The 14,865-nt window shown below is 38.4% G+C and overlaps 2 protein-coding genes and 1 non-coding gene across 4 annotated transcripts; all 3 read left to right on the top strand.

The window, feature by feature from the left end:
- The first annotated feature begins 3 nt into the window (after positions 1–3).
- LOC135769213 (U12 minor spliceosomal RNA) lies at positions 4–158 on the top strand. The gene has a single exon (XR_010542375.1). It is a non-coding gene; the product is annotated as a U12 minor spliceosomal RNA (small nuclear RNA).
- Positions 159–2,098: 1,940 nt separating this feature from the next.
- On the top strand, positions 2,099–9,130 carry fam234b (family with sequence similarity 234 member B). 2 transcript variants are annotated; one of them, XM_065278478.2, is made up of 13 exons: positions 2,099–2,238; positions 3,994–4,401; positions 4,477–4,593; positions 4,718–4,882; positions 5,599–5,714; positions 5,797–5,950; positions 6,064–6,205; positions 6,344–6,541; positions 6,705–6,783; positions 6,869–7,030; positions 7,117–7,225; positions 7,398–7,621; positions 7,787–9,130. In XM_065278478.2, exons 1-13 carry the CDS (start codon positions 2,202–2,204, stop codon positions 7,790–7,792), a joined length of 1,917 nt encoding a protein of 638 aa, XP_065134550.1. In that variant the 5' UTR covers positions 2,099–2,201; the 3' UTR covers positions 7,793–9,130. The 2 variants fall into 2 exon arrangements, with proteins under 2 accessions (XP_065134550.1, XP_065134551.1); XM_065278479.2 differs by having other exon boundaries at positions 7,790–9,129.
- Positions 9,131–12,788: 3,658 nt separating this feature from the next.
- smdt1a (single-pass membrane protein with aspartate-rich tail 1a) lies at positions 12,789–14,225 on the top strand. The gene is made up of 3 exons (XM_065277663.2): positions 12,789–13,357; positions 13,774–13,917; positions 13,995–14,225. The coding sequence occupies exons 1-2, from the start codon at positions 13,229–13,231 to the stop codon at positions 13,909–13,911; spliced, it is 267 nt and encodes an 88-aa protein (XP_065133735.1). The 5' UTR covers positions 12,789–13,228; the 3' UTR covers positions 13,912–13,917; positions 13,995–14,225.
- Positions 14,226–14,865: the final 640 nt, after the last annotated feature.

The following is a 14,865-nucleotide window of genomic DNA, read 5'->3' as shown; positions in this document are numbered from 1 at the left end:
GTCATGCCTTAAACTGATGAGTAAGGAAAATAACGACTCGGGGTGACGCCCGTGTCCTCGCTCATACTCGCGAGAGAAATTTTTGAAAGGGTACAGGTCTGACTGCTGAGGTGACTCACCTACTTAGTGAGATATCTCGCGGCACTAGGATCTGCCCCGAACCCCTTATGATATTGGTAAAAGAAAGAAATTGATGCACATAATAGCGTAATAAACGCTGATATCTAGTGATGGGAGAAACGAAGCTTTTCGAAGCTTCGAATCAACTGAACCAATTGCTTCGAAAATTGATTCAGTTTTTCGAAGCAGTTCGAAACCCACACACGCTGGCGACCCCTGCTGGTCAAAACAGTGTAAAAGCAGATCTGTCCACACATTTTAAACTTTTTTTACAAAATGTTAGCAAGATTTTTATTAAAATATGTTTTAAAAAATTATTTAACTTAATTAAGACAAAGTTAAAAGTGTATTATGTGTTTTTAGTTTTATTTAGGGCAAACAAATGAATAAAACTAACTACCTTTTTAATTATGCACATTTTTGTCATTAAATCTGTCTATAAACTAAAAGTAGACAACATGGCAGTGTTATTAGTCAGAAGGATAAATGTTTTATGAACTTTCATAATAAAACTGACCCGAGTTCACCTAAACTTATTAGACACTGGTCATGTGATCAACTCCCTCTAGTGGTGAACCATCGGATTTTCGAAACGTTTCGAAACAGTTATGACGTAATGAAGCCTCGTTTGCTAAAATCACGTGACTTTGGCCAGTTTGAAACAAGCTCCGAACCACTGATTCGAAACAAAAGATTCGTAAATGTTTCGAAGCCTCATGAAGCAGTGCTTCGAAAACGACCATCACTACTGATATCCACACGATGGTTTAATCTCGATGTGTATTCTATGAAGCTATCATAAGATAATTTACAATCATTACGTATTCATTCAGACACTTTTCCGAAGTCATTAAAGAATAAAACAAAACTAAGAGAGAAAAACTCTCTTTAAATGAGAAGTTTTTAAACACTTTAAAGCCATATTTTATAGTGTAACACAACTTTCCAATTATTTAGAACAATCTTTCGTTTTAACAAACTTTGGTAACACTTTACAATTTGTTTTATTTGTTAACATTAGTAATATCCTTAACTAACAATTAACAATTTATGAATCTTTATTCATGGTACAATCTGTACAGTTACACATACTATTGTATTAGTAAATGCTGAAATAAACATAAATTAAGATGAATTAATGCTATAGAAGTATTGTTTATTGTTAGTTATCTAATGCATTAATTCATTTCCTCTGTTACCTAAACTGAAAGAAGTAAATTTCGACATTTATCCATGTAACGACTTTTTAAGAATAAGGTTTAATTTGGAAAGCAATGTGTGTACGTTTTGTCAAAAAGATATTGAATCTAAGAAACATCTATTTTATAATTGTACAGTTGTTAAGTCCTTTTGGGACAGATTGTATGAGTGGTTGGAGACAAAAAATGTAATACCTGCCTTTGACTATCATAGTGTTAAATCTGGGGTATTTTTAGACAACAAAGACATTTAATTTTTGTGTAATAATGTGTTGATTGTAGCCAAATTTTACCTACACAAATGTAGATTTGTTCAAGTTTCTCCTTGTTTTGAGGCATTTAATGACTTTATAATTTTATTTAATTCCATAAAACAACTAAAAATGAGGAGTGCCTTAAAACTCTCTAAATTACTGGCAAAATATATGGATTAACCCCCCAGAACTTAATTTACTCAGTTATAATTTGCTTTCATGTTTTATTTTATTTATATATTTTTATTATAATATTATTTACAATATGATGCTTGGTATTTTGTTAAGATCTACCATCAATAGTTTGTTAATGCCTTTTTGTTATTCAAAATGATTCAATAAAAAATATAATGCATTAATAATGTTAACAAATTAACCTTATTGTAAAGTGTTAGCGATTTTTTTATGGCGGAAAGGCAGAAACAATGTTTTGTTCTGTGGGGTAAATCATTATTTAAAGTTATAAATATTGAAGAAATTTAAATGTAACATCATCAGTTCTGTGTAGAGATCACTTCATTTCCCATGATGCCTCTCTTCAATGGGCTGAACCAGAGCAGTATAATATAATGAACTGTAGCGCCGCGGCAACAACACACGCGTCGCGGCGCCGTTATCATCGCGCGTAATGGCTGCGGCTCTGTCTCGAGCTCTGAAATTACCAGGTTAGTGCAAAATTATTCACATGAAAATGATTTAATAACAGTAACGTTATTTAATTACGCTGTTTTCATTGCGTGTGGTCAGTGACGTCAGTGATGAGGATCAATTCATAGTCGCCGTTATAACGCGAGAATGCATCTAAACATGTCAATTTAACCGATTACAATTATTGCTTTTTAACATTAGTTGGTTTAATTTAGCGAGCACAGATAGCCTACAGTCTCCACAGAAAGCGACGCGTATAACGCTACATAATGATTAGAGCTACATGTATGCATTACTATGTAATAAACTATCAAATAATGTTTCCTAAACATGTAACACAATCCAGTTTGTTTTTGCCGTGCACATCTTGAGGACTTGAACCGAGTCTTAATGCATCCACCTCACGACTTCTGTTTACTGCTTCCAATCTAGATTACTATTTGTTACCAGTTACATAACCAAAACACTTCTGTGTGAGTAATGGAATTATTTTAATTCTAAATATTTATTTTAATGAATTGTTTTATAATGTATTAAGTGTTTAACATACGTCAGGTTTCCAAGCACTTTAAAACAACAAACAATAATTGGCGTGTTTGAAATGTAATGTTAACACTGAAAGTCATACCAGCTGGATTTTGCATTTTCTTATGAACAAACCTTAATGACTGCAGCTCGGCTTCACCTAGAAAATGTTATAAACGCCAATGTGCAAACGTCCTTGCCGTTGTGCGCATGCTCTGAGAGACAGGGCCGACTCGCCATGTGATTTTTTTACCCAGCAGCTATGGCGATATTTTAAAGGTGCCAAAGAATGCATGTAAATAATCTGTTAAATTGTTCTCTGATATCTACATAGAAGGTTTGTGACTTAATTAAGTGCAAAAATTCAGTTTAACATGTCCATTTACAACCTAGGATTTGCCCTCAGAATGAAATGGTCTATTATTTTGAAGTTAGTCTTCTTATTATCAGATAATAATCTAATCTTTCTGAATCACCTCTATCTATGCATTGTTTTGTGATTCTGTAGATTATCTTCTGAAGGCTCAGCTGAAGTTCTGCCTGTAAAGTGGTCAAAACAGCATCAAAACTGCATATTTGCAGTTCTGTTAAATAAAAATGTGGAAAGGACACCCAAAACCCGCAGATGAAACCTGTCCTAAACTAGTCGTCTAAGCAGAATCTGTTGAAACAAAAGCAGAACAGATATTTCTTATAGTGGTTAAAATATTTTCAGAACTAATAGCAATTATAAGGATACGGGTCTCGAGGCAAATTCCACTACAGTCCAATACAAATATAGTGAATTTCACATTTATTTTAATGTGACCTGTTCTATTGCATTTGGAAATATCATATAATATTCTAGACCTATTTAGTTATGCATCTGCAGTTCACGGCATAAAACTGAAATTCTATACAATACATCAAATGCCCCGTTTCCCTTTATTTCTAATATACATTTAATAAATACAGTTGCATCAAATATATTAAAATTATTACAGAGAGCATGTTGGATCCATCTTGCGTTGTTGAATACTTTTGAGTCACTTTCAACCAATAAGATGGTTTGAGCAGGGAGGTTTGCATTCAAGCAGAGAGATATAAGTCCGAGCATAGAGATTTGCATATTAGCAGAGAGATTCGCGTTTGAGCAGAGAGAGTAATAATGCACTTGTGACATTTGTCAATAAATAAATGCCATAAAAGCAGCTCGATTATAACTGTATATAAAAATATATTGTGTGTGTGTTTGTGTGTGTGTGTAGGTAAGAAAGCCTCAGATCTGGGTGAATACGACCCCCTGACACAGGTGGACAGTGAGGATGAAACGGAGGACGACGATCTGGTTCTGAATTATCCTCGTAACGGCCTGAGCCCGGTGGTACCTGAGTTAAGGGGACAGCTGGCGAATGAGGAGTTTAACGAGGTGGAGTGGAGAGCTCAGGAAGAGGGGGAGGAGCATCATGCCGAGGGGGCGGGGCCAGGGCAGAGTCAGAGCAGAGACTCTGAAGAGAAGGCAGCGCGGGCACAAGGGACGATGCCGACTGCCGCGTTCCTGCTTCCATTGACTTGTGTGGCGCTTGTGGTTCTGCTGTATGCGTTTCTCATTCCCTGTCCACAGGGGGCGTCACACAACAGACCACAGTGGGAGCGACAGCTCGGAGACGTGGGAGGTGAGTGTCACACACAACCAAGGATATAAATCTTAGTGATGTACAAACACTTGAATATGTTAACGTTCCTCTCAGGTGTGACATCACCTCCTGTTGCATTGTGGGATGTTGATGGAGACGGACTTGAGGATGTTTTGATTGGCGTCACAAACATCTCCAACGACAGTCAGCCAATGAACACACAGAGCAAAAGTGAGCAGATCAAATATATATCACCTGAGCAAAAGATTCACAGAGCTCGGTACAGATGTGAACTCTCTGTCTCTCTCTCTCTCTCTCTCTCTCTCTCTCTCTCTCTCTCTCTCTCTCTGTGTAGAGTACAGTGTGGTTGCAGTGAGTGGAGATAACGGGGAGCTGTTGTGGAGGAAGATGCTCAGAGAACCACTGTTTTCAATTCAGTGTGGACTGCAGACAGGAAGTACATCATCTGTATGTGTCCTGATCAGCTCTGGACACATCATCACCGTCAACACCTCCACAGGTCTCTCACACACACACACACGCATGCACGCACGCACGCACGCACGCACACACACACACACACACACACACACACACACACACACACACACACACACACACATTCTGGTTTCCATGTTTTGTGGGGACATTCCATAGACGTAATGCATTTTATACCATACAAACTGTATATTCTATTCCCCTTACCTGCCCTATTCCCTAACCCCAACCATCACAAAAACCTTTCTTGCACCTTAGATTTTCAATAAACATCATCTTGTTTGATTTATAAGCTTGTTTCCTCATGGGGACATCAAAATGTCCCCACAAGGTCACAAAAACACTGGTATTCCTATCTTTGTGGGGACAATTGGTCCCCACAACGTGATAATTACCAGGTACATACACACACACACACACACACACACACACACACCCTAACCCTAAACAAATAAGGTAATAATAGATCATTTCATTTTAAAGGCAAATCCTAAGGTTGTAAATGGACATGTAAAACTGACTCTGGATCATTTTTGCTCTTAATAAAGCCACAAACCCTCTGTGTAGATATCAGAGAGAATTTAACAGATTATTATGCATTCTTTGACACCTTTTAAATATTAAACATTAAATCAAATGAGCTTTTTTTCCTCAAACTGTGCATGCTGTTGTGTTATTGATGATATGTGTGTGTGTGTATAGTTGTTGTTTTATGAAGTATATTGTGTATTATTTCAGGCAGAACATGGTGGACAGCAGCTGTGGCTGATATCGAGTCTCCTGCTGTTCTTTTGCCTGATCTACAGGGTGACACATATCCAGATTTACTCATCGCAACACTGCCTGCAGACCAGGTGAGACACAAACACACACAGATGCACACAAACACAGAGCGGGCATGCTCATTGGCTGTGTGACGCTTGCGTGTGTTTGCAGGTGTCTGATTTGGCTCTGGTTTTAATCTCTGGGAGATCAGGAGCTCTGATTGGCCGACCGGTGAACTTTAACCTCACTGCACAGGGAAAGCTGATTGGTCCGCTGCTGCATGAGAGTACAGTGACTGGAGCGTATTACATTCTGTTTGGATTGGGTGAGTTTAAGTGTGTGTGTACATGAATGATAGTTGTGTTTAATAATAGGAGACATGAACGTGACGTCTATAGATGTGTGATATTTACCTGGAGGATCTCACGTTGTGTTCAGGCACCGTGGAGGGCGTCTCACTCGGCTACATTTACAAGCAGGCTACAGGCAAGAAAGCTGGGTCTACAATCATTCAGAGGGACCCCAGCTGGGAGCGCCTGAGGAAGAGCAACTCATCATCATCACTCATTCATATCAGCAGGTCTGACAACACTCAGCATAAACAGAATTAAACTCAGTAGAAATAATAAACAACAGCTGTCTACTGGAGACCTTTACTGAAACCTGTCTGTCTGTCTGTCTGCCTGTCTATATATCTCTCTGTGTTTCTGTCTGTCAGTGGCTCTGAGCAGGTGGAGTTCTTGCTCCCTCTGGTGGCAGGTTTGTGTCATAATCACAATAATCTGGACAGCGTGTCTGTGATGAACTCCAGTCGCAGTGATTGGATTCTAGTGTTTGGACCGAACAGCAGACTGTCTGTACTGACGGAGACGAACGCTCGAGCCGCATGGACCCTCAGCCTCACCTCCATACACAGGTCTCCATCACAAAGGGATTTACTTCACTAACCAAGCATTTTTAAATAACTTCACACATTTGAGGTCTGACTGTGTTGTAAAACAAAGAGGAAATGTGTTTTTAATCAGTTAGAAGATGTGCTCAATGTTGTCGCCCTTCTGTGTGTACGTGTGCGTTTGCAGTCGTCCGGCATCCGGTCACTTTAACGACGACGGTGTTCCTGATCTGCTCGTCCATCAGTCCGCCAACGGTGTTAGGAAGGTATGAATCTCATTAACATCTCATTAACATCTCACTAACACACGCTATTGGTCTATATGGTGCTCACTCTCCGTTTGTATCACAGGTGCAAATAATTGACGGTGCTCGTGGGCGGAGCTTATGGGAGGCAGAGTTCGTGTGTCCTCGTCTGGCAGTGGAAGATTTGACCGTTCTGACCACATCCGGCCAATCGGTGTTCCTCTTCTGGGCGGGAGATCCACTCTCTCAATCGCAGAACGTTACCAAGGCAACTGAAGTTCTGTCTGCATCACACAATCGTTTTGTGCACTCGGGATTCGTCGAGCGTTCATTCTGTGTTTTTGTGTTGTGCAGGCGGCAGCCGGTGAGCCGTTTCTGCGCAGACTCTTCCTGCTTCATCCCAACTATCCCATGACTCTCCTGGAGCTGAGCAACACCACAGACACCATCCTCACGGCCACAGGTAAACACCATACATATCAAAGTCAATGCATTACATCTAATAGAAGTAAGAATATTTCAATAAAATTCTGCATGATGATGTTTTTTCGTCTTATTTTTCATATTTGTTTAGTTCTTATTGTTCGTATTTTCTCTGTAAGTGTAGATTATTATTGTGATGTTGTCTCTCACAGTGAGCTATGAGCAGCAGCAGAAAGATGCGTCGTACATCAGCGTGTCGTCTCGGCCCACGTCTGGTCTGGGTCCTGGGGTTCAGTTAGTCAAGAGTCTCAGCATTAAAACAGCGATTGCAGCGGGTCAGATGATCGATCTGGAGGACGTGAACAGAGACGGCAGCTCTGTTAGAATCACTGTCTTCCACATCAACAGCTTTTTCAAACGTCTGTCCTTCAAACAGGTCACGTCTCATTTATTTCAGAGCGTTTTACACAAATCAGCATCAGAACTGACTGAGGTGGATTAATAAACGATGTATGTAGTTAAGTTTGTTTATTTCAGCTAAAACACTTAAAACCTGTTGATGATGTGTGTTTGTTAGTGAATGTGTTTGTGTTTCTTTCAGCAGTGAGTTTCAGCTGTGACAGGTCGTCGCTGTCGTCGTCTTCTGCCGCTGCTGGAAGTCTTGATGTGTGGATGAATGAATTTTTGGATGAAGTTATTTCTTTTTGACTGTACATGAATATCAAACTTCACAACACAGACACAGGCCAGTAGAAAAACACTTGAATAAACAAACACTTGAATTATGTGTATATACTTGATCTATTTAAAGTTTTAACGTTTTAAAGGTATTTGAGAGGATGCCAGTCACAAACACAACTACTTTTACTGTTGCTTTTTAAGTTATTAATTTATCATATTTATTTCTCGCTCCTGCCAGTGTTTTTTTATTAGCTTTGCACGTTTGGTTTGTTTCTTCTGTAAGGATGATTTGAACTCTTTGTACAGTGTTTTTGAAAGATTAAAACATTTTGTGTTTTGTGGCAATGACTAAAATAATAATAATGTAAATACAGATAAATGTTAAATTAATGCTGAACAATAAACATTTTATTCTACTGTATAGTAAAGTGCATTTAATATTTGTGTGCTTTTAAGAAACTCATAATAGGTTTTACTGTATGTTCAACATTTAGATAAAGTGACAGTTCAGCACAAAATGAAAATTCTGTCATCATTTCTTTACACTCATGTTGTGCTTACAGCTGTAAGGAGGTGATTTTTTTGTAACTTATTGTTTAAATTATATTAAGCTGGGAGACCAGCTAAAACCAGCTCACCAGCTTATGTTGGTCTTAGCTGGATTTTTCAGCAGGGCACGTCCCGCCTCTTTACCCATTTTGGTTATTTGCGAGTGATGCGTGGTGACACGCAGCCAAGATGTTAACGCGGACACTACATCCATATTTTTACTATGGTTTCTTTATTCAAAAGACATTTTGATAGTTGATGGTACCCATTTACTTCTGTAGTAGGAAAAACAAATACTATGAAAGTCAATGGGTACCAACAATGGGTGTGTGCTTACCATCATTTATCAAAATGTAAATAAAGAAACTCAATGAGGGCAAAGAAATGATGACAGAATTTTCATTTTGGGGTGAACTATTGCTTAAAGGCGGGTGCATGATTTCGGAAAGCCAATGCTGACATTTGAAATCACCTAAATAAACACACCCTTATCCCAATATAATCTGGACTTCTTTTCATAGACCCACATATGCAACCCAGGCAACGATGTAGTTTAGTTGACACGCCCCTTACTGCTGATTGGCTACAAGTGTGTTATTATGCAATCACGTCCTGTAAATCTGTCTCAAGTGTATAATGTGTCTGTGTCTGTAGCAGGGGTGTCTTATTAAGTCTCGTGTTTATCTTTACTGGAGGTTTAATCCTGTAGATCAGTGGTTCCCAACCTTTTTTGCTCTAAGTACCCCCACAGCCCTATCAGTAAGGCTCAAGTACCCCTTCATCGAAACTAAACCTAAGTTGTGTTTTAAAGACAAATAATTAGTAATATTTATTAATTTTAAACATTAAAGTAAAAAGCACTGACTGATGAAGCATGTTTATTTCAACAAACCACCATCATCAGTGTTTGCATTTTATCAGCTCATTTGCATTTTAAAAGACACACCCAAAAACGGCACATTTTACTCAGCCCTACAAAATGGCAATTTTGACATGCTATAATTAATTATCTGTAGGGTGTTTTGAGATAAAACTTCACATATGGACTCTGGGAACGCCAAAGACTTATTTTACAAATTAAAAAATTTCATCATATGACCCCTTTAAGGGCCAGATTTACTAACAGCTTGCGCAAACCATCATTTTGCCGTTAAATAACGACTAAACTTACTAAAGACACGCAGTAGATATTTAGCTCTGAAAAGGTGTTATTTTTGCGACCTTATTGCATTTGCATTTGTGGAAGTTTTCCTTTTGAAGCAACATTAATGCCAGGAGAGTATTAAATTTTGCCAGAGGAACATACTTAAAATATATATATATATATATATATATATATATATATATATATATATATATATATATAGTTTGCCAAGCTATGTTTAATTTGCTGGAGAAAAGAGGAGGAGAAGTCACGAGAAGTCGTCAAATCAGGTATTTCAAAACTTTTACCGTTCATCTTTCGTCTTACTTTCACTTAGCTGGAATTTCACACTCCGCAGTCCGCATTTTCATTGCGATGTCCTGCCGAGGTCTCGTATTTGCGACCCTGTACTAATTTGCGCTGCTCTAATAGATTGCAATGGTCATTATGGAAATGTGATTATGTCATTATTGTACTTGTGTATTTTATTTGCGCCTTTGTAGTAAATCACACGCAAATTTTCCACTCCGGCGCTTATTTGGAATTGAGCTCTCACGTCCTTTTTATTTAGTAAATGCCCTAAATTTACAAAAATCTCAATTTAAGTTACTGATAATTAAAGTGTGCAAATATTATTCTGTTCAAATATAAAGAGAAACAAAATGTGTTAAGACATTCTCAATAAATACAAAAGACATCATACGGGACAATATATGTTAGCCAAAAACAATGCAAAAGTTTTTTTGCATAATTTGAAAATGTAATGGCAGCGGGAATGAATATAATAGCATTATTTGAACATTATTTATAGTTTATAAACTTTGTGTCTTTAGAAACTATTCAGGTTCATTGAAAATAGTCAGATCGTTCTTGAGTTGGACATCGCTATTGCGTTTTGGATCATGCAGCACATTTACTCTTGACGGCTAATTATATTAATAAGAAAGTTGTCCTTTTTACAATGCTTTCCTCACAAAAATCAATCTTAGGTAAATGACTGGACAAACGAAAGACATTTTTATTAAAAGTAAAGGAGATCAAAGCAAAATGTAAATCTTTTCGCGTACCCCCTGGAAACTCTTCACGTACCCCCTGGGGTACGCGTACCCCCGGTTGGGAATCACTGCTGTAGATCAATGCTTCCCAAACTGTGGGCCGTAGCGTTACTGCAGGGGGGGCTTGGCTAGCCTGGTATAACCAGACTCTCGTACATTCATTTCATTTGTACAGAGAGTCTGGCCACGCTCCATAGCAAACCATTACTTCCGTTAAGGAGGGTCCATTGTTGAAGTTTAAAACTATTGGATATGCCCAGAGTCACTCAGGATCTGCCAAAGCCAATCGCTAACATGTGGTCGTGACGTATATCATGCACCGAAACCGTCTGGAAACAACAAGTCAGAATAATCAAACAAACAAAAGTTAGCAAACCTGGTTCTTGCTCCGGCTTTAACTTGTGTATATTCGGCAGTTTTGCAACAACGGACCGAATAGCTTTTCTCACGTCTTTCTCCGCTGCCATTACTGAACTACAACTCAAACTGACGCACGACCTCAACGTCATTGTTCTTAGCCACCCCCATCTGTTCGCTGATTGGTCCTGCAGATTTTTGCAGGAGAAAACGAAACTCTATAGAGAAATACCAGACGTACTGCTGAAGCGAAATGAAAAATAAGCGGAAGCACGTAGGAGGGCGGAGCCAGGCTAGGGCTTGGCTAGGCTAAATCAAAATATTAAAATAATTAAAATATTCTTATTGTTCTAAAATGTTATTTTTATTTTATGTATTTTTCCTTTCTTATTACATAAACATAAAGCATATACATTTTTTTCATTATAGTGAGGTGAGATAACATTGCTTGTAAATGGTTTTAGATTTTATATTTTTAAACATAGTTTTTTAATTCATTGCAATAGCATTATAATTGTAAATAGTATGCAGAAAAAGTATTATGGGTACGTGTTAAGTAAGTGTTATGGGTTTAAACATTGTAATATTTTCGTCATCTTTCACCAGCATATAAAAATAATACATTTTATGGTAGTTCTCATTCACATAAGATTCTCAAAAACTGGTTAATAAATGTTGATAATTTTATGGAAAGAGACAATCTGCTTTAATATACAAATAGAGACAGAGCGCCGATATGCAAATTTGAAAACCACGCCACCGGGGGGAAAACAATCCAACCGTCTCCATTGACTTTGTATTGCGAGAGGCTGCCTCCTTGTCATTTCTGGCTTATAACAAAAAACAGAATAATGCCTAAAAGCTGCTGTGTGACAATATGTACAGCTAACAAGCCAAAGAACCCAGAAATAAGTTTTTATAAGCTGTCGAGCCGTAAAACCCAGCTTTTAAGGAGAATAAAGTGGATCGCCGACTACGTTTCCCCCTAGTGGACGCAGTTCTACTAATAGAAGTACTATGAAAAGTTGCCTGTTTCCACTTTTGTTTCTTTAAACGCTCGTTTTATGAGGTCGACAGCTTAAAAAAAACTTATTTCTGGGTTTTTTGGCTTTTTAGCTGTACACCTTGTCACACAGCAGCTTTTATGTATTATTCTGTTTTTAATTTTAATCTGTAAATAAGTTTTTATAAGCTGTCGACCCCAAAAACGAGCGTTTAAAGACACAAAAATGGAAACAGGCAACTTTTCATAGTAATACTATTAGTAGAACTGCGTCCAATAGGGGGAAACGTAGTCGGCGATCCACTTTATTCTCCTTAAAGACAGGGTTTTACGGCTCGACAGCTTATAAAAACGTATTTCTGGGTTCTTTGGCTTGTTAGCTGTAGATATTGTCACACAGCAGTTTTTAGGCATTATTCTGTTTTTTGTTATAAGCCAGAAATGACAAGGAGGCAGCCTCTTGCAATACAAAGTCAATGGAGACGGTTGGATTGTTTTCCCCCCCGGTGGGCGTGGTTTTCAGGTTATGACGCGCGGCGCTCTGTCTCTATGGTGGGGAGGAGGGCTTTTGCTATATTTTGGGGGGCATCACCACTCTGAAGTTTGGGAAGCTCTGCTGTAGACATTGAGCTGGATCAGAAGTGTTTCATTTTTTTATTTTGAGGGTTTCATCTAAATTCTCAAGATCAGTGACAGAGAAAGTCTTTGAGTGTAATTCAGAAAGAAAATAAATGTTTTTCCTATTGTTTTAGACACACTTAAAAGTGGCAAAATATTGCCAAACAAAACAAACCGTTTAATGTGTCGTTGGGTGAGGTGACGCACGCGACGAGAAAAGTTACGTTAGTATTGGAATTAAAGATGATACTGGAATAACTTTGCTTGCATAAACACATCCACGTATGTAAAATATTCTCCTCAAGTTTAAACATGTATCCTGAAGAGAAACACAAAGTCTTTCCTTTCATCACACACCATTAATCAAACAAAAACAAACAAACATTGATTTACAAATTCACCTTGAATTAAATTTGAATCCTCGCCAATGAAGCGAAGCGATTCTTGCGTCCTCCTTTTGATTTTGTTATCCTGAACTTCGAGCAGTTACCCACAAAAACATCAGTTTGATTTTTTACCTGAAAGACTTCGTGTATTTCCGTGAATGTTCGGCCATTTCCGTGGATGCTCGAGCTCCCGTGTGTGTGTTGATGTGAATAACCGATCACCGGCCTCGTCTGTCAGTCAGCGGTGAGCATGGCGGCGGTGTCGCTCCGTCGGTTCTTTTCTCTCGTCAGTTCGGTTCGTCGTTCTGGGCTCGTGTGCACTCAATACCGAACCGCTGTCTGCTCCAGCAGCGGCGCCATTCTGCCCAAACCCAGAAAAGTGCGTGAGTCACAGGCATCATTTCACACGATAATATCGATCTGCAGACAGCATGACGCGATTATTACAGCGTGCCGTTAGATGTCAATGATAAATAATTTGTGTGTGTATAGATGCAGGAGAAACCGACAGTATTACACTCATATGTGCAATTATATTATATTAATTATTATTAGTCATTCTAGTAATGTTAATCATTAGTGATGTGTGTGTGTTGTGTAGTAATTGTGATATTAGCAGTAATAATAATCACAAGTGGTGTGTGTTGTGTAGTAATAGTGATATTAGCCGTAATATTAAATCATTAGTGATGTGTGTGTGTGTGTGTGTGTGTGTGCGTGCGTGCGTGCGTGCGTGCGTGCGTGCGTGTGTGTTGTTAGCAGTAATATTAATCACAAGTGATGATGTTTGTCCAGACTTCTTTCGGGTTGATGCGGATCATGATGGTTGTAGCTCCATTTCTGTACGTGGGGACTCAGATCAGTAAGAACTTTGCAGCTTTACTGGAAGAACATGATATATTTGTGCCTGAAGATGATGATGACGATGATTGATCACAGGTAACACAGCTTATATCAAGAGTCTCTTCAGTTTTATACGTGTTAAGAGTCTAAGAGTCAAATGTTTGATTTCACAGATGCTGTTCCGATCTTTCGGCTGCTGGATTCTTATATTTGATCTGAATAAAATCAAACACTGGGCTGATTCAACAGAAGAAAACCCAACGCTGTCTACACGTGTTTACAACATCAGACACCAATCCATGAACAATTTCCAGATGTGCATTCTTCCCAAGCGGCTTTACAGAGGACAGTCATACAGGAATATTTATAATGATATTAATTTTACATTAAAAATTATATACAGCACTGTATTGTGTCATTCTCCTCTCTTAGTAACAGACATTGTTGTGTTTGTGTGAATGTTTCGGCAATACTCTTCATCACTGGTGTAAGATCATCACACGAGCCACAAGCGGTTAAGATACTCAGATAATGTTACTAAAAATATAGTGCACATCTCTTAGGCCTTCAATAATTCAACAGGCCAACGTCATGTGAAGTACTGCAGAAGAGCTTTTAGTGCCGTATGTCTGGAGCATACAAATCTCTTCCAGTAACACCACCAAACTGGTATATTCAGGGTCTATAGATTCGGCACTTAACCACCATCATGACAGAAAACACCAGTCACAAATCCACTGAACTCATGCTAACATACACTTCTGTAAGACCGGAGTCCTTTTAAATGCAAATGAGCTGATGAAAAACAAACACTGATCACCATAATGGTGGTTTGTTGACATTTAAACTCAATTGTGTGGTTTCTCTCTCTCTGTACTAAATCAAAGTGCAGATTAAGGGGCAGTGTTATTATAATAAGATCCCCTTCTGACATCACAAGGGGAGACAAATTTCAATGAGCTTTAAAAAAATCAATGATTTGTTTCAGAATGATTTACCAAAACTAGGTTACTGGGTTGATAGAAGCACTGGGGGACCCAATTA

Source organism: Paramisgurnus dabryanus, chromosome 3 (genome assembly GCF_030506205.2).
Source record: "Paramisgurnus dabryanus chromosome 3, PD_genome_1.1, whole genome shotgun sequence".
In the NCBI taxonomy this organism is placed as follows: Eukaryota; Metazoa; Chordata; class Actinopteri; order Cypriniformes; family Cobitidae; genus Paramisgurnus; species Paramisgurnus dabryanus.
The sequence above is the reverse complement of the archived record's forward strand: the minus strand, read 5'-3'. Positions and strand labels throughout refer to the sequence as shown.